Source organism: Aethalodelphis obliquidens, unplaced genomic scaffold, assembly GCF_003676395.1.
Source record: "Aethalodelphis obliquidens isolate GAN/ISIS:26980383/991018 unplaced genomic scaffold, ASM367639v1 scaffold61, whole genome shotgun sequence".
Lineage (NCBI taxonomy): Eukaryota > Metazoa > Chordata > Mammalia > Artiodactyla > Delphinidae > Aethalodelphis > Aethalodelphis obliquidens.
In genome coordinates, this window is record NW_020838005.1 from 5,485,099 (window position 1) to 5,503,725 (window position 18,627).

The following is an 18,627-nucleotide window of genomic DNA, read 5'->3' on the forward strand; positions in this document are numbered from 1 at the left end:
GGATGTGTCCCTAGGCCACCTTCTCCTTATACACACCTAGATCAGGGGTCAGATATGAAATATTTTAGGCTTTTTGAGTCATACACAATTACTCAACTCTGCCCTTGTAGTGTGAAAGCAGCCAGACAATATACAAATGCACAAGTGTGGCTACTTTCCAATAAAACTTTACTTATGAACACTGAAATCTGAACTTCATATAATTTTCAAGAGTCCAAAATATTATGATTCTTTTGATTTTCCTCCAACCATTTAAAAAATGCAAAAGCCATTCTTGGCTCCTGGGCCATATGAAAACAGGCAGGGGGTGAGATTTAACCCATGGAAGCAGGTTGCTGACAGTTGACCATGATGATCTCATCCAGTCCAATATGCTTTAAATACCATACACACACACACACACACACACACACACACACACACACACACTTAAATCACCAACCAGGAACTACAGACTTCAGTTCCATCATTCTCCCACCTCCACTATCACTGCCCTAGTCATAGTCACCATCATTTCTTGCCTACTGGGCACAACTTGGATGTCTAAAGACATTTCAAAGTGAAAGGGCCAGAGCAGAACTTTTGCTTCCACCTTCCCACCACCCCATTGAGTCTATTCCCTTCCCCAATACTAATGGCACCACCACCACCCAGCTGGCCAACTAGAAAAGCTCAGATGCTATCCTGGAGTCTTCTCTCTGTCTTAGCAGTCTACCTCCAGCCCTGTGTCAATCAGGAAATCGTCAAAGCCTCTCCCTCTGAAATATATCAAGAATCAGCTCACTTCCCACCTCTACTATCACATCCTATTCTCTTGCCCAGGTGAATATTAGAGCCTCCTCCTATTTCTCCACTTCTATCCACCCCACCCGCTCCCACCACAACAGCCGATCACGTGATCCCCTATCGAGAGTCCTCTAGTGGCTTCCCTTTGAACTTCTAAGAAGTTCAAATTCTTACCCAGGCTGACAAACCCTCTGTGATCTGGCCCCTGCCTACCTCTCTTATCCCAGCTCCCAGCACTCTGCCTCTCCTGGAGCGTGACCCACCCACTCGGGCCTTTCATCTGTTCTCTGAGCACACTGACTACTTCCTCTGTCTAAGGTGTTCTTCCCCTGATCTTGATATTGGTAGTTTCTTATCATTTCCACCTTAGCTTTTAAGTACACATCCTCAGAGAGGTGCAGCCTGAACCAACAATCAGAAGTAGCCACCCTGTTACTCTCGTGCCTGAATTCCTTACAGACTGACTGTCCATGGGTTTCCTGTCCATCTCCATGGCTAGCATGGAAACTCCAAGACAGCAGAGAACAGCCTGACCTGCACCACCCCACCACTGCATTCCAAGCATGTAACACAGGCCTGGTACATTTAGCCATTAGATAAATATAAAAGAAAAATAAATGAACAATCAATTCCCTTCAGACTCAGGAAGACAATTTTCTCCTCTTCTTTGCTGATATCCCTCCTAATTATACTCTGGGTTCCAATTCTTCCCATCTCTTCTGGGATCTCAACCTCAGAAAAAGGCCTCTTCCCTTCTATTATTTTCATTTTCCCTTTTCTGGGGGTTTCTTTTCTCAAGTATGCTGCAGCAGTGTTTCCAAGGAAACAAAGAGCTGGGCTCAGAACTGTGCCATGGCATGCCGTTCAGTCCTCAAGGAGTATATACAATACACAGAGAGGGCATTCCCGGCAAATGTCTACTCCTTGACCTTGGCCGAGGCTTCTCGGCCAATCCCACGCTTCCCTAAGCTGGAGAACAGGGCTTGATCAGGTGTAAACTACAAGTAATGCTTCAGTGACATTCATTAGCAGGCCTAAAGAATGTGTTCCATGTCGGTCTCCATTCCCCACTTCTTCCCTCTCTAACAACACCAACTACAAGGTGCAGAGAAGTTCTAAAAGGAAAAAAAAAAAAAAAAAAAAAAAAGTCTGAAGAGAAAAAGAGCCCAAGATCACATAAAAAAGAAGAAAAGATCCCCAAAGCACTTGGCTTAGGCCATTTCTATTATAATCCCTTTCCTCTCCCCATGAGAAATTCTAGCTGGGGTCCTTACTGTGACTTTGGAATCCTTTTTGTCCTTGGGGGTGGAGGTGGAGAAAAGCTCTGAACTACCCCCTAGATTGGAGATTGAGTGTAGAATCAGCTCCGACTGCTGCATTCCAAGATTGCAGCAAGTACCAGGGGCAATAAGAAGAGAAGTATTCGTTGCTCTTTACATACGTAAATAACCAATAGCCCTCAATAAACGAAATCGCCCTGGCTTCACAGAACCAGGACTCAAGACAGCCTTTCGGGAACGGAGGTGAGGAAGGAAGGAAAGGTACCTTTCTGTCTTTTACAAATTCAAATATTACTCTAGGTGAGTCAAACTGCCTCCAACCAGGCACGTCTCACAGCCACACCGCTGTCTTATTCGTCCCGGGCCCCTTGAAGCCTGGCCCACAGCTCTATCAACGCGGAATGGCTGTGGCCCTGCCATTCTGCTGATCGCCTCCCTCCACTGACTGAATGCTGGCAGGCAGCTTACTGCCAACGGGTGCTACGCTCCCCCTAGGACTGTTCCCTACGTACGTGTGCTTTGACGCTGCTGCGGAATCACTGGTACAAATCCTGATCAAGTGTGTGTGTGATAATTTGCCCCAAGTCCTTCAGAATCACCCTTGCTTCCCCAGCCATGAGTAGCTGACTCGTGAAAAGAGTAGATCCAGAACTGCACAAGCAAAATAGCTTTCCTGAACGATTCGGTGGAGAATTCAAAGGTGTGACTGGAATTAATCATACTGTAATCCTATTTCTGTAATTAAAAAATACGTATCACTATAAATACACACACACACACACACACACACACACAGGAATAGATCCAGAAGATACAGATAAAAATATTAAATATTAACTGTGGTCTTCTCTGGCTGTTGAAATTTGGGCACGAATGCCCCTTTCTTTTTCTAATATGTTCTCATTAGACTTTTTAGAAATAAAAGTGTATTACTAGCATAACATATTTAAGGTGAGGGGAGCAGCTCTTCCCTCTAGAAGCTTGGCTTATGCTGGTATAAATCTACAAGTCTCTCAAAAAAACTAAAAACAGAACTACCCAGCAACTCTACTCCTGGGTATATACCCCAAAAGATACATGCACCCCAATGTTCATAGCAGCATTATTTACAATTGCCAAGATACGGAAGCAACCTAAGTGTCCATCAACAGATGAATAGATAAAGAAGACGTGGAATGGAATGGAATACTACTCAGCCATAAAAAGAAAAAAGGAATAAAATTTTGCCATTTGCAGCAACACGGATAGACTCGGAGGGCATTATGCTAAGTGAAAATAAGCCAGACGAAGACAAACACTATATGGTATCACTTACATGTGGAATCTAAAAAATATAACCAACTAATGCATATAATGAAAAAGAAGCAGACTCACAGATATAGAGAACACACTGGTGGTTACCAGTGGGGAGAGGTGATATGGTGGGGAGGTACAAACTATTGGGTGTAAGATAGGCTACAAAAATGTAGCCTATCTACAACACGGGAAATATAGCCGACATTCTGTGATAACTCTAAATGGACTGTAACCTTTAAAACTTGTACAAAAATTTTAAAAATAACAAATTTTTTAAAATATAAATAAATCTCCAAGTCAACCTCAGAACTGCAGGCAGGCCTCGCTTTGCACAAGAGCACAGGACTATAAAAATAATTTAGCAAGGAGATTTTAATAATCATTGGAGAAAACTGCAATAATTCTGTGACATTTAAAACTGTCCGTAAAATCATGAAGAAATCTCTTACTGTTACAATGTATAGGAAAATGAAAAACCAGTTAAACTAGTATTTATTTAGTACACTGTCATTTAGAACATTAGAAACATCAAAATTTAAAGCAGTTTTTTCTTTGTTAAAAGCGTATGTACCGAGAGTAGTTAGAACAGTGCTTGCCTTCTTCTCAACATATATCTTACAGCATGCAGTGAGCATATTTTCCACACCTTGGCAAGCTGTCATACTCCTTTCTAAGCTTCTACCATTTTATCCTTTGTGCTTTCAATGTTGCGAAGTATCTCCAAGAGCTCCTCTCATGTGAAGTGCTTTCTGGTGTCACTCCCTTTGAGACATCTGCAGTCTTCTCATCACAACCACTTTCATTATTCACATCGGTAAGTTCACCTTCACTAACTTCCTCTGGCTGCACATCTAGAAGCTCATGAATGCCTGCAACGTCAACATTATTTACTAACTCACGTTAACTGGAATTTGGGTATGTTGGAACCATGCAAAGCAAGAGCTGCCTGGCTATGCAAATTAGATGCAAAATTACCTTGTGAATTACATTCTACCTATGGTTTGGCCACCATACTTCGCTTCTGCAAGTTCCAGACAGAACAAATAAATGGAGGATTCTATTCTAGAAGAGAACCATTCAAAACCTGGAACTAGAAAGAATGCTAGAGGTAATTTAATCCAGGGGCCTCATTTTATACATGGGGTGCTCAAAGTCACCCACTGACATGAGGTCATCTGTCCAGCATGTAAACCAGCTTGAAAATTTGAAAGCAAAGAAATAAACAACGCTCGGCCTCTAAATTCCTCCAACCCACATCATGGTATCACTTTACTGAAGCAAAAACTGTTCTTGGACTGAGATCATCCTTTTGAATATGCTTTGTCATGAATATAACTTTTGTCATGGGTTTAGCTTGGGCAGTGAAGAACCAACACTGCCTCAAACTCTGCCAAAACAGGGTTGACCACACAGTCTGAAACAGAATCCCAACACCTCCATACAAGATGACCAGAAATATTTTAACTGCTCTCCAAAAGTCTTTAAATAGTTTTCTTTGTGTAATTTTTTAGTTAAGGAACAGATATGAATCAGGCTTTTTTTCTTGTTGGGTGTATGTGTTTGTGTGCTCCAATTTGAACTTCATCACATCAGAAAGAAAAAGAACTCACAGTTCTGAAAACTAAAAGGGCAGAATATTTAACTCCTATTCTAATACTGCATCTCTCCTAAAGCATATGAATATCTACAGCTGAAATTCTAACACAAAAAGCTGCCAGCATTGTTAGAAGCACAGAAAGAGATGTGCTAATATGTCATTTTTTTCAAAGGACAAGGATAATATAATAAGGTACCAGAGTATCAAATGAGAAAATGGTATGTGGAATAATTTATATGTGGATAGTGCTTCTGTTTATAAAGTGCTTCTATATGTCAAATCCCATTTAATCCTCCAGGAACCCTGTGAGGTAGCCGGACAGAGAAAACTTCCATTTATAGAGGAAGAATCTGTAGACTGTGGGGGGCAAAGGACTTGAGAGCAAACATCTGCCAAGCAGTGGTGCTGGACTAGAAACTGAGGGCATCTCCCTCCTACGCCAGCACTGCTCCCACTACACACAGCACCTGAGTGTGCACACGATTATATGCAACCAACACACAATTTAACTCACAGTGTAATAAAACATGGTATAAGATACTTATGAATAACAGGGCCTTATCAAAATATCACAAAGCAATTACCCCAGATACCTTTGATCAAAACTGGGAAACCAGCCAACGTGTCGCGAATTCTTCAGTCTCTTTAGAAGCGAAACGACACAATTCTCTAACTTTAAAGCTGCTTCGAACTGTACCAGCTCATGTCTTTACTGTCCTAGTCACTAACTTAGTTAAACCCACATAGATAGTTCCTATACTATGAGGGGAAAAATCTTCCTCCTAAATATTCATTAACCATATGTCAGAGTCATATAGTCCGTTATGTAACTCATTTATGCTCTAGGGTTGGCAAAGGTAATTTTGGCAAACTCCTTATAATTTATATAGTGTCTGATATCATGCTCATCCTAAAGTTGTCTCTTGTCTTCCTGATATATCCCACAACCTATAGGTTTCAATGTATATGAGTATATACATATATACAATGTATATAGATTTCAATGTATATCTGGTTTTTTCTGCTCCATACTCTGACCCTCTCAGTCCCTAAGTGACTTACTCTCTTTTTTTATAAGTTGATAATCCAAAATTTTTAATTTTCCTAAGAGTTACTGGAAACACAAATTTCAAATCAAGTGGTCCTAATAACTTTCTTTAAACATTTCCTCTGTAAGCTAAGAAACCACTCACCAAAAGCTGTGCTTCATAGAAATCACAAAAGCTTTAGTCTACCTATGAAACCGTTTAGTTTAAAAGTCACTGTGTAAGCTTTAAAGTTATCTACTTAACTCCCTGGTTTAATCATATTAAATGATAGAAGTTAAGCTACTTAACTTGTTGGAAATAATATCAGAATATCATCTTTCATATTTACTAGGTCGAATGACATCACTCAAAGACTACAAAGAGAAACTGATCTCAGAAACTCAAGATTTTCCTATACTCCAGCTTAATCAAATAAAAACAATTTGCTAACTCATATTTTTGAATATGTATGGTTCTCCAAGTATAAAAAAAAATACTGTGAAATACTGCTCTATTCTGTGGTAGGAAATAATAGAAAAGCCTACTACTTCACCTTTAAGTAGTAAACCAGAAGTTCATTCAGAGCAGGATCAGCGTTGAGATTAACGAGGAAACATTTATCATCCCCAACTTTAATTCCAGAAGATTGAAGAGATATTCCAAGACTCTCAAGCTGTTTCTGCCGCTCCTGTAAAGGCATCAGAGAAGTATTAATTCCACAGCTATTGAGGCAGCAAGATATAAAAAGTCATATATTATAGTAATTATTAAATAACTTTATAACTCAAATATGTTACTTAGGACATGGTATTATATAGGTTACTGCATTTGTTCTCTTTCTAAACTATAATGTTGCTTTGTTAGGTAAAATTTTTTAATTTCAAAAATAAAGCCATGCGGGCTTCCCTGGTGGCGCAGTGGTTGAGAATCTGCCTGCTAATGCAGGGGACACGGGTTCGAGCCCTGGTCCGGGAAGATCTCACATGCCGCGGAGTAACTAAGCCCGTGCGCCACAACTACTGAGCCTGTGCATCTGGAGCCTGTGCTCCGCAACGAGAGGCCGCGATAGTGAGAGGCCCACGCACCGCGATCAAGAGTGGTCCCCGCACGCCGCAACTAGAGAAAGCCCTCGCACAGAAACGAAGACCCGACACAGCCATAAATAAATAATTTTTTTTTAATAAATAAAATAAAGCCATTACAAACAGCAATCAAATATACTAAGTTCTCATTTTTCATTCTTGAAAATATCTAACATCCTGAATTCACCTTTCACATTTAATTCTGTATATGTGAGCAAACATAAGTGTGTTTTACTCAACTGTGATCTTTCTGAAAAGCCAAGTATTTAATACACTCCGCTGCTTGATATCCTCAGTGGGTCTCCAGCAGGGATAAAGGCCAAACTCCCTCAACCAGGCCCACAAGGCCCTTCAATCTGGCCCATTTACTCACCATCATCACATCTTGTCACCCCTACTCTCAAAGCCTGTACGCAGTTAGTGGAACATCTTCCAGGGCCCTCAAAGTCTAAGAATGCTCTCTCTAGCTCAAGAGTTTTACACCTATTCCTCCTATCTGGAGCACACCTGTTCTCAAACTTGGTAACTTTTTACTCGACCGTTTCTCTGTGAGGGCAGGGACCCTATCTCTCCACTGTGTATTCCTAGCACCTAGCACAGTGCATAACACAGAAGAGCACTCAAATCGTCGCTGTTGTGAATTTATCAAAATAAAATCTGCATATTCAGTAAAGCCCTATTTTCATAAGAACATGAACCTTTCCTTTTCGTGCCTACCGATCTGTGAGTACATGCAACATACACACGCGTGCACCTAGGGAGATACGCATGAATCCTGCAACCGAATCGGGGCAGAGCAGGGTGTCCTTAACTATGTATAAATAGCGAATAGTGATGAGTCATCAAGAACCTCTGATTCCGAGGAAAGACAACACAAACTAAGTCACTTAACTAGGGCCACACAGTAAGTCTGCAGTATAGTTAAATTGCAGCCTTAGAATTTTGCTATTTCTAGGCACACATCCTAATATATACAGCCACTGCAACCCAGTCAATCACCCCTAGAATGATACTATTACAAACATACTGAAGAGGATATTTTGGTTCTGGGCCTTTGAATTGAGTCTCTTCTCTAACAAACATTACTGAGTTCTTTCAGAAGTGCTGAGTGGTTTAGCACTAGCCATTAGTTTTCAGCACTCAATTCTAAGCAATGATTATCCTTGATAACGAACCATGTTCCTAAAACGAAGAAAGCAATTCTAATATATCTTGTATGGTCCCTTACTGAGGGAAAGGTCTTTTACAAAGGGATATTGGTATAATTAAAGAATTATTCCAATAATGAGAAGAAACATTTCTCTATAAAAATGTCTTTTTTTGTAAACTACGAATGAAGTGGGTAGATGTTCATGAACTAATATTAAATTTAAAATGTAGGGTATAACTAGTATATTCATCTGTGCACTGGGAAAACGTGGAAGAAACCACAGAGATATTAACAGTAGTTTTCTTTGGATGACTGGATCCGTTCAATTAAATTTTCTTCATAATAATCTTTCTGTATTTTCTATAAGTAAATACTACTTTTGTAATACAATAGTTTCTTCTACTTATATTCTTATTAGGACTCTAGTAATTTTCACTATGGAAATAATTAAAAGATTTAGAAGAAGTTTGGTTACTGTCATCTAGTGGCAAAATTTTAATTCATACAGAGGCAAAGGCAAGCCTGAAAAAGACTATATGACTTAACAAAGGTAAAGCCACTCAGAGTAAGGGAGAAGACAGGATTTAAATGAGATAACGTATATAAAACAGTCAGGATATACTTACATAGTACATAGCATATAGTAAATGTTTTAACAGATAAATCAAAATCTTTCTAGCTCCTACTGCTGAAATCTAAGAATTTTAGTTTGACATTCAAAGCCCTATAATGAATGGCCAGACTTACTTACTTCCAACCATCCCCACACTCTCCAATAATAACTCTCTGACTTTTGCTCAATATTGATAATTGAATATGGAATGAATGTCACTGAATATAGGTTTGCCCAAGGTCATTGAGCAAATCTATGCCAGAGAAAGGAATATAAATGAATAATTGTCTTAAGTTAGCAGTTAGAGTAAACTACTGTTTTATCCTACTTCCTTAAGCGTTTTCCTGTCGTTTGAGATTTTATAATGGTAGAAATACCACAAAATTTTTGTTTAAACCAAAGGGCACAGCGTTGAAAAACTGTCAATTCGTTGCTACATCTGCCGCCAAAAATTTTGAAGTTTTTAATCATTAAAAAACAACAAACGTTTGCAACATCTAGGAATCAGTTCAAAGAATAAACAAGTATTGTATGATAAAATATAGTTACATCTACTAAATATTGCTTCTGATATCAGAGATTAGTTAACTTTTTCTATAAAATGTCAAACAGTAAATATTTTAGTCATCTGGGTCCTATGGTCTCTGTCACAGCTATTCAACTGTGAAGCCATAAATAATACAAAAACATATGAGCATGGCACATTCCAATAAAACCATGAAAAGAAGTGGCAGGCCGGGTTTTTGCCCAAGGGCTTAGTTTGCTAACCCTTGATCTATCTCACGTAAGTGTACATTTCTTTATTGAGAACATAAAAGATGAAAATAAGAGAATTTGGTATCAAAGATATGCCACTGGGCTGAGAAATTAGTCAACTTGAGTTCTGACTGTTTACTCAAAAATACTACTGAGCACGTAGTTTCAAAAATTAAGAGATACAGCCTTTTTTCTTGAGAACCTTACAAACTCATTAGGTAATAAAAGTACACACAAAAAACTGAATAGTAAATAAAGTACTCATGATTTAAGGGTCAAAAGGGTACAGACAGCTTCCACAGGGCTCACTGGCAGGGACAATCTCCGGGGGCGGGCATACTGGAGGAAGATGCCACAGAACCCAGAGGACTTTGAGAGTCTGGCTGACTTAGAGCAGACTCCCAAAGAGCTCTTCAAAAAAGAAATCCATTTGGCTGAGTTCACCTAGGTTTCCTCAAAGTTATCTGATCATGAACCATTTTTTTCCCTTATTAACAGTCTGTGGCTATTAACAGTCTGTTAAGACTTATTAACAGTCTGTGGCTATACTGCCAGGAATACATTTTAGGAAATGCCAGTCTGTATTGCAAAGAGGTCAATGACCAATAGACCAGTGAGAGAGGAGAAGAAAGCTCAGCAGCACTGAAGCCTGGGGGCTTGGAAAGATAAGGTGTTAAATGAGGTGTTGGATAAAATCAGGCTGTCCTCAAAAGGGGCATATGACCGAGACAGAGGACAGTTAGGTGAGGAAAGATGCTACAGATAAGCTGCATCAGCACTACACTCTCACTTAGACCTACCCTGCTTCGTATCAGAGCAAAGCAACCCAAGTACAATAGCACTTCAAAGTCAATGTTTTATTTTCAGAGTAGCCCAAAAATGCTCACATAAATTAGTTCCAAATTGAATAATTAGAATTAATTCTTATTAAATAAGAATTTAATTTATGAAAAACAGCAAGTGTAATATGTAATGAGAAGTAAAGTTTATATACTGGTGTAGTCTCTTCTCTGTAATCTGAGGGATATGCTTTAAAATAACCCAGTGCAGAGATACAGATAAAACAAGACTGGTCTTATGTTGGTCTTTAATGAAATTGGGTAATGGGTACGTGTGGATTTATGACACTCATATTTTTATTTATTTTGAAAAGGACTGTAATAAAAATGTTTAAAAATCAACTTAAATCCTAGTCTGCACTAATATAAATCTAACATCCACCTTATGCTACATAATAATAGTACTGTCCTACAACATCTGATGCATCGATTGATTCTGGACAGCACATTGAAAGATGGAATCTACTGGGTAACAAAAGAAGTAGCAAGTTCTATTTTGTTAATACACAGAACAGTTGAAAACACAAGAAATTTTTAATTTTAGAAAAGGAGGGGAAGAGGTAGAGGTAACTTTCAATATCTGGGTGATAACAGATCCTATCTTGCAGGGCTATTGGGAGGATTAAATAAAATGCTGTATATTTAGATGTGCTTAGCATAGGACCCAATATGTACATGTACCCAATAAGTATTGGTTATTACTGTTATTATTAGTTACTACATACAAGTGGGACACTTATTCTCTTAGCCTTGGAAGAACAAACTAAGGCCAATGAACAGAAATGGAAGAATAAAAGATTTCAGTTAAATCTACCATCAGAGTTATCCAATCATGAGAAGATTGCTCAGTGTGGTACTGACCTCCACATTATCATATATATTTCTAAAACAGAGGCTGAATAAGCATCTAAGAGGAAAGTCACAGAGTAAACCCTTTACTAGGCACACAGTTGGACATTTTAGGATTTTTTCCAAATGCTAACGCACCCACTGGAAGATTTCACTACTTTATATTTAATGGTCTAAAAATAAGAGACAGTCACCTCAGATTTAGGTATTTCATATTACTTTTACTGAGTTGTCATATGGAAGCAAGACGTTCATAGCCTAAATATCTACTACTAATAATTTTGAAGTTGGGTAAGTTCCTTATGTTTGCAAAGCACTTAACAGAATTGGGTGTTCAGAGCCAATGGCTAGTTGTATCATTTAAAAAATTTTATGACACTAAAAATATATTTCTTACATAATGAACAATTAATTGTAATTATGTCTTTATCCTTCAAATGAACTTTGTAAAGTACAGACTCCTGGATTTAGATCTTATTTAAATCTTAATCTGCTAGATTTGCCATCTTCAAAGCTAAAAATCAAAAAGAAATCAGAAACAGGCTCCGAGTTGCACTGCGCAAACTGCCACGACGTTTCTCTCTCTTTAAGCAGGAAGCACAAACCTGGGCAATCTCCTCGGTTTTCCTTAATTTCTCCTCCCAGGTCACAGTCATTTCCTGGATTAGCTTCTCTGATTCTTCCAGCCGGTCTTTCAGCTCTGGAGATTTCATTGCCTACAAGCAAAATGTTTATTTCATGAAACGTCTGTACAATGCCCTGAAAAAAGAATCCGCTAAATCCAGGAGGACAAGAGGAACAACCTGACTCTTCTTAGCTCTACAGCTCACTGGGGTCCCTGACCTGCCTAAGACACAAGGACTGTCACCGACCCACAGCATCCAGACTGTGTGGGTCCCACAGACTCACCTAGTTATCCAGTGGGTTTGAAAGAAGACTTAACCTTTTCATTTTTCTCTAACCTGTTGTTACTATGAGATCTAATTACATTTAGGGAGATAAAAAGTTCAAGCTACCAAGGGCTTATTTTTTTAAATCTCAATAGGTCTAGACTCATATGTGTGACTCATTCTACTCTTAATTGATGACTTTGGGTATTTCTTCAAGTATATGCAGACTAAATTTGCACATGTTGAAAACTGGACGGTGTTATTGATACCAGGAAGACAGAAACAAACTTTCAAAGAATCTTGATGAACTGTAAAATTATTCCTGTAAAAACAGGATAGGATTCAACAGGCAAAAATACAATCAAGATAATTGTTTTGACCATGTAATTTACTGTTATACTACCAGAAAACAGGTCATGAGAAGAGGGCTATGGCCTCAGGCCCAGGAAAGAATCCCACAGTGCTTGGAAATAATGGGAACAGAAACGCTAATTAAAGTAGGGATCCTGAATCTGACATTTTATCCCACTTTTGATAAAAGGATAAGCATTTGAAAATATTATGCATAGAATGGATAAACAAAAAGGTCCTACTGAATAGCACAGGGAACTATATTCGATATCCTGTAATAAACCATAATGGAAAAGAATATGAAAAAGAATATGTATATAACTGAATCACTGAGCTGCACAGCAGAAATTGACACAACACTGTAAATCAACTATACTTCAATAAAATAAATTTTTTAAAATAAATCTTTAAAAATAAATAAAAAAGATTTTTGGTTAGAATTGTGTAGGTTTTAAATTCAGTAATGGAACATAAATATCATACACTATAGAATGTACAAAGGATAGTGAAACAGGGCAGTTTTAAACAGATGGCTACTTCTGTATTTTTTCCTATGAACATAATTAACCGATAACATGGAAAAACTAGCTTATTATGGTGTGCAAGACCTCCTCAGGATTTCTGTTTGGACTTCAACCTGTGAACATCTGATACAACACAAATCTGATTCCTCTTCTAATTAGCCTATGCACATTCACCACCATTTGCTGCACTAGTATTAAGTTGTATCTATTTTTGTTTCAAGCATTTCTCTTTCTCTACCCTATTCTACTGTACCTCTTTTCTCGTTGGCTGCCTATACTGTGGAAAGAAACATTTTCTCAATTCCCCTTATTCTCTCCTCCTATTCAATCCTTTAACACCTGTAAAAACTATCTAAATTTCAACTATGACAATTTATCTGTCTTCCTTTATTACTCATCTCAAATTTCTCTTCCTATAGGAAATTCAAAAATTCTACTCATCACTTATGGCCCTGGGGGAAGAAAATTCAAGTTCTAGCTTTACCGGATTTTCCTAGACCCATAATGCTGCTCGGCTGTGCCTCATACCTCTGCTTTCGTTAGCTGCTCTCGGAGTTTTTCTACTTCTTCTCGGAGGTCCCGGATAATCCGTGCATTGGGATCCTCGTTCACCACAGCGTGGTTCACGATGTTCTTGGCACGATCTGCATACCGCAGGGTTGAAAGGGTTTCGTCATAGTTGTCAGCGGCCGGACTCACAGTAGCTACCATGGCTGTCTTGCTGTTACCCCCAAGACTGTCCTGGAGAAGAAAAGAAATTGAATACCATTTTAAAGTTGGAAGAAAACATCACATGGGAACGCTGAAGCCCCATATGATGAGATAATGTCCCAAGGTCAAACACAGATTTAAGGACAAAGCCAGGACTTAAGTACAGGTATACTGGCTCCCAGTCCCATGCTCTTTCTTCGCTGGCAAAAGCTACTTTTCTGCAAAAGGGAGCTTTGGTTTTTGAGAAAGAACTGGGAAATACAATGAAGCCCACACTTATTTCAGTTTAATAAAAATTAATTCTAAGTCAATTTGTCCTCTTTTAACAGGCAACGTGATACCATAAGTCAGCAGACTGCTCAGAATAAAAAAGGATGCTTTCTTAAGTGCCTACAAAATCTCCCTGAGAAGACTGAACAGTCGTAACAGTATTTGATCAAAGAGTGATTACCTACAATCTACTCCATAATGCCATGTACCTGGAGTCTCTGTGAAGCCTGAATAATAGCTCAGAAAGTGGTGCTGTTATAATGCTATCAAGCACCTTGTAAATTTTTTAAAACATAAGGTACAATTATGGTCTTAGAAAACAAAAGATACATTGAAGGTACTTCATCGTAATCCATCTGACAGCACTTCAAAAACTACTGAAACAGGCTTCAAGTTCTATACAACTGCTTCTAGAGTTCAGATAAGGGTGATGAAAAAAAGACATCCATCTCCATTAGAGAAAACTGCTAAAGGGACTTTAGGATGGGCTTCAACAAATTCGAAAAACGACTTCCCCTTCAGAACATTAAAAAATAACTAGATATAACTCAGGATTACAAAACAGGACTTGGGAAGTCAAGTCTACCCCACACCGCTTCGCCACACAAAGGCTGCATGAAATCCAGCTGCGCAGGCGGCCTCTGAGACGGCCCCCAGAGATCTACGCCTCCTGGAATTCACACCACCATGTCTTCCCCTTCCCTGAGTGTGGGCGGGACTCTCTGATCTGCCTCTAAGGAAGAGAACACAGAACTGATGGCTTGCCACGTCTGAGATTAGATTATAAAAGACTGGCTTCTGTTGTGGGTGTTTTCTTTCACTCAGGGAAACCACTGCCATGAGGTGAGGCAGCCCGAGGAAGAGAACTCAGGAGTGAGTTTGGAAACACATCTTCTGACGCCTGCCCACAAGCACTCAGGTGAGCAGATCCAACCTCAGCAGCCCGGCAAGGACTGCAGCCCCAGATGACGCCTGCACTGCAGCCACGGGAGAGACCCCACCCAGAACACTCAGGCTGCACCTGGAATCCTGACCCAGAGAAACTCTGAGGTAACAAACGATGGCTGCTCCCAGCTACTGAGTTTTCAGGGTAATCTGTTGCACAGCCATAGATAACTCCCACTACTCTATCTCAGGATGAGAGTTACCCAGAAGACTAGATTCAATGCCCCCTTTCAGTAGTAAAGTATCACTGAATTATAGACTCACAATATTAGAGAGAACACTCAGGCTGGCCACTAATGAGGAATTCATTAGATCACAAGAAAGCCAACTCTATCTTTGGGCTGCATTAACCAATACAAAATTCTTACTTTTGAAGATAGAAATGTTTTCCGTTATCAATATTTCTAAAATTTGCTTGAACCACCCGTGATTTATACACCTTTGTGCAGAGATTATTCAGTCCTCAGCTTTTTGTGAATTAGAGTATTAGTATCTCCATTTTACTGATGCAAAACCAGAGGTTTGTTCTGACAAAGGAGGTTAAATACCTTGCCTACAGATCCAGAACTAGTGAAGTGAAAACATTCCTGCCCAGTTGTATTCTACCTTCCAGTCCAATATGATTTCCACTCCCTCACAGCTACCCACGACAGCACAGTAACAAAATAACACCTGGCAACAGAGAGAGTTCAGACCTGAAGCCTTTCCAAATTGTTCTGTCCTAGTGCCAGAAACAAAATTGTCCCCTAGGTGTTGCTAACAGTCCAATATAATCACAAACAGTACGTCCCCTTATTCATCCATTACTAAAATTTTGGTTTTCCACAGAAAACACAGCTAAGATAATTATATCATTGAAGGAAATAACTCTTCGATGCATGAAAAGGGAGGAAATGAAAGTAATCTGGGCTTTAGGAAGCAAAGGCAATTTCTGCAAAGTCTGGATGACTGCTTGCTTCACTCTACTTCCAGACACTGATCTCACATTGCTGGTGCCCAGCTTTGGCAACTTCCAGAAAGATGTCAAGAAGAATCCCATGCACGTTAATGGAATTCAAATGTCATATATCAAGATCATAGGAATTACATCTCAGGCTGGAATTCAGTTCACAAGCAGCGCCGTGGTGCACTGCTGCCCTTCCAGAACCACTGCATTCTCTTAGCCCACAGGAAGAGCAAATGCGGTTGGGTAGAAGGGGATTCGTAACAATAACCACCACAGGAGAAAAGCATGCGTACTGTGCTTCAATTTGTGCTGAGAAAAGGAAACCTGGCAAACAACAAATACTTGACATTTTTTTTTTAATACTTGACATTTTAAAAGCCCTTGTGCATGAGCAACAATATGCTCATATTCAAAAATGGCCTCATGCCATCAGCAAAAAGGAAACAGCAACAAAAGAACTGGCACTCATTCAAGGAGAAAGTATAATGCTTCTTGTTTACTCTTTAATTGTTTAATTAGGCAAATCAGATGAGCTTTGTTTCAAAGGCAGAAACTGCAAATTAAATGGACATGAGAAAGAATTTTGGAAGTCGGAATCTTTTAAAGCTGAAAGAACTCTTTGAAGTCACCTAATCAAATTATTTCATTTTACAGACGAGAAAATGAGACCCAGGAAGATTGACAGGCTTACCAAAGGTCATAATGCTAGTGCAGAGCAGAGCTGAAATTATTCATTCATTCAACTTTTCACGGAGTTTACCATCTAGAGGGCAATGCTGGTGAGCAAATACTATATGCTAAGAACTAAAGTAGAGGTAAATACAATATGGTCTGGGAAAACAGAGAAAAAGCAGAAAGCCCAGTCTTGAAAGGTTAGAAAAGACTCCCAGAGAAAGTGACATTTGACACCTAAAGATGAATAAGCATCACCTAGGTAAAGGGGATGGGAGAGGGAAGTAGGAAGAGGGATTGAAGAGAGGAGGAAGACTGTTCCCAGCAGAGTAAGAGCAAAGTCCTAGAAGTAAAAGTACTCATCACTCAGCTAGAACTGATAATGTCAAGAAGCAAAAGCTGAACACTGACAAGTAGGGAGGGGCCTAGTAAACCGCAAGACTTTAAATAACTTGGACTTTATCATAAGTGCCCCTGGAGAGTTACTGAAGACATTTAAGTTTAAGAAGAGTATTAATTTAGAAAGACAGCAACCTAACTGTAAAGAACGGAATGAACTAGGAAAGCCCAGGAAAGAAGTTTCAATCACCCAGGCGAGAGAAGAAAGCTTTCATTATTCATTAAGTAACTGGCAGTAAGGATGCAAAAAAGTAGATGAATTCCAAAGATATTCATTATTGGAGCACTCATTACAGGAAGTTACTTGATGTTAAGACCTATATTTAGAAAGTCACAGAGAGAAGAAAACATAATCTTAATATGAAACAGTTCTCCACTGACCACTTACCAAATGAGTAAGCGCTCAACCCTGCCTGAGAGAAGAGCAGTCACATCCATCCCCAGCCCCCCACGTCACACCCCCACCTGCCAAATCACCACGTGTGAGCAGTTTCTCTGACTCTAAGAGCACTACATAATTATAATGTGAACACAATGCAAAAAAAAAACTTTAAAAAGAAACTGCAAATCTTATAAAGGATGAGCAAGTTTATGAGTTGGATGAAAGTCACAGTGGAGAATACTAGCATCATACCAAGTCAAACAAGGATCAGGAAGAATTAGACTAATTGAGAATTAAAGAAGGACATAAAAGACACCTGAAGGGAGAATGATTTGTGTAGCAATGGATTCCAAAAGGCTTTGGGGAAAACTGTTTAAACCCCAGCATAGGTTTTACAAAAATGCCCCTACTTATGATCTTGTACAAAAGTCAAACATCGTAAAGAAGGTCATGTAGTTCTTCAGGAAAAATATGACAAAGATCAAGGAAACTATTCATTTTTTTAGCCTAAGAATTAACACATAGAAGTTACAATCATAGCCTAGTTTTATTAAACAGAAGATAAAGAGAGCTTTTTAAAAAAGTGTTTAGTTTTGTTCTTCAAGTTCAATCATATTCAACAGTTTCTATCACATTTGGTAAAAGTAAGGTGCTTCTCTTTCTAGTGAAAAGAAACCTTTGGTAAGAAGAGCACAGCCTAGGCAACAGAAGATGGGCAGCAAGGTCAGCCCTGGATTCCAATCTTGGTTCTGTCACTTGCAGGTTCTGTGTCCGTTGCCGCATCTGTAAAATGGGACCACCACCATCTGCCTTCCAAGGAATAAATGAGATAATGTATGTGAAGCACTTTGTACAGTACCTGATTCTCCTGACCCAAGCTCTCCTGGCCTCCAGCCTATGGGATGGACACTCAATGATTAACCTAGGCCATTTTAACTACGCCAACTTAACAAAGTATTTCTTATTGTTGGGTTAAATGGACTGAAGCAGCAACACTGGAACGACAGGACAATGAATATTCTTTTAAATCAAGCACATCCAGAAATCATCAGGAATGATCAGGAGATGTTTCTATGGAAAGTGTGAGGAAGAAGTATCATATTGAGATTTCTTCTGGAAATTAAACAAATGAGACTTCAAGGTTAATTACTGACACTTGAGACAATTATTTCCTTGGTAATTAAACGTTTTATAATATGTATCCCTTTAATTCAAGAGTTATTTACAAGTGGTTTTTTTTTTTTTTTTTTTTTTTTTTTTT

The 18,627-nt window shown here is 39.0% G+C and overlaps 1 protein-coding gene across 7 annotated transcripts in view; it reads right to left on the minus strand.

Moving 5' to 3' along the window:
- The window catches only part of KIF13B (kinesin family member 13B), a 187,182-nt gene that overhangs the window by 85,976 nt on the left and 82,579 nt on the right, over positions 1–18,627 (minus strand). For all 7 annotated transcript variants that reach the window (XR_003428978.1, XM_027088008.1, XM_027088009.1 and 4 more), the window contains 3 exons: positions 13,570–13,782; positions 11,882–11,992; positions 6,541–6,675 (listed from right to left, as the gene is read on the minus strand). Coding sequence is in view for 6 of the 7 variants with exons in the window: in XM_027088008.1 (XP_026943809.1) it covers positions 6,541–6,675; positions 11,882–11,992; positions 13,570–13,782 (459 nt within the window). In the remaining variant the exon portion in view is untranslated. The remainder of the gene's footprint in view (positions 1–6,540; positions 6,676–11,881; positions 11,993–13,569; positions 13,783–18,627) is intronic.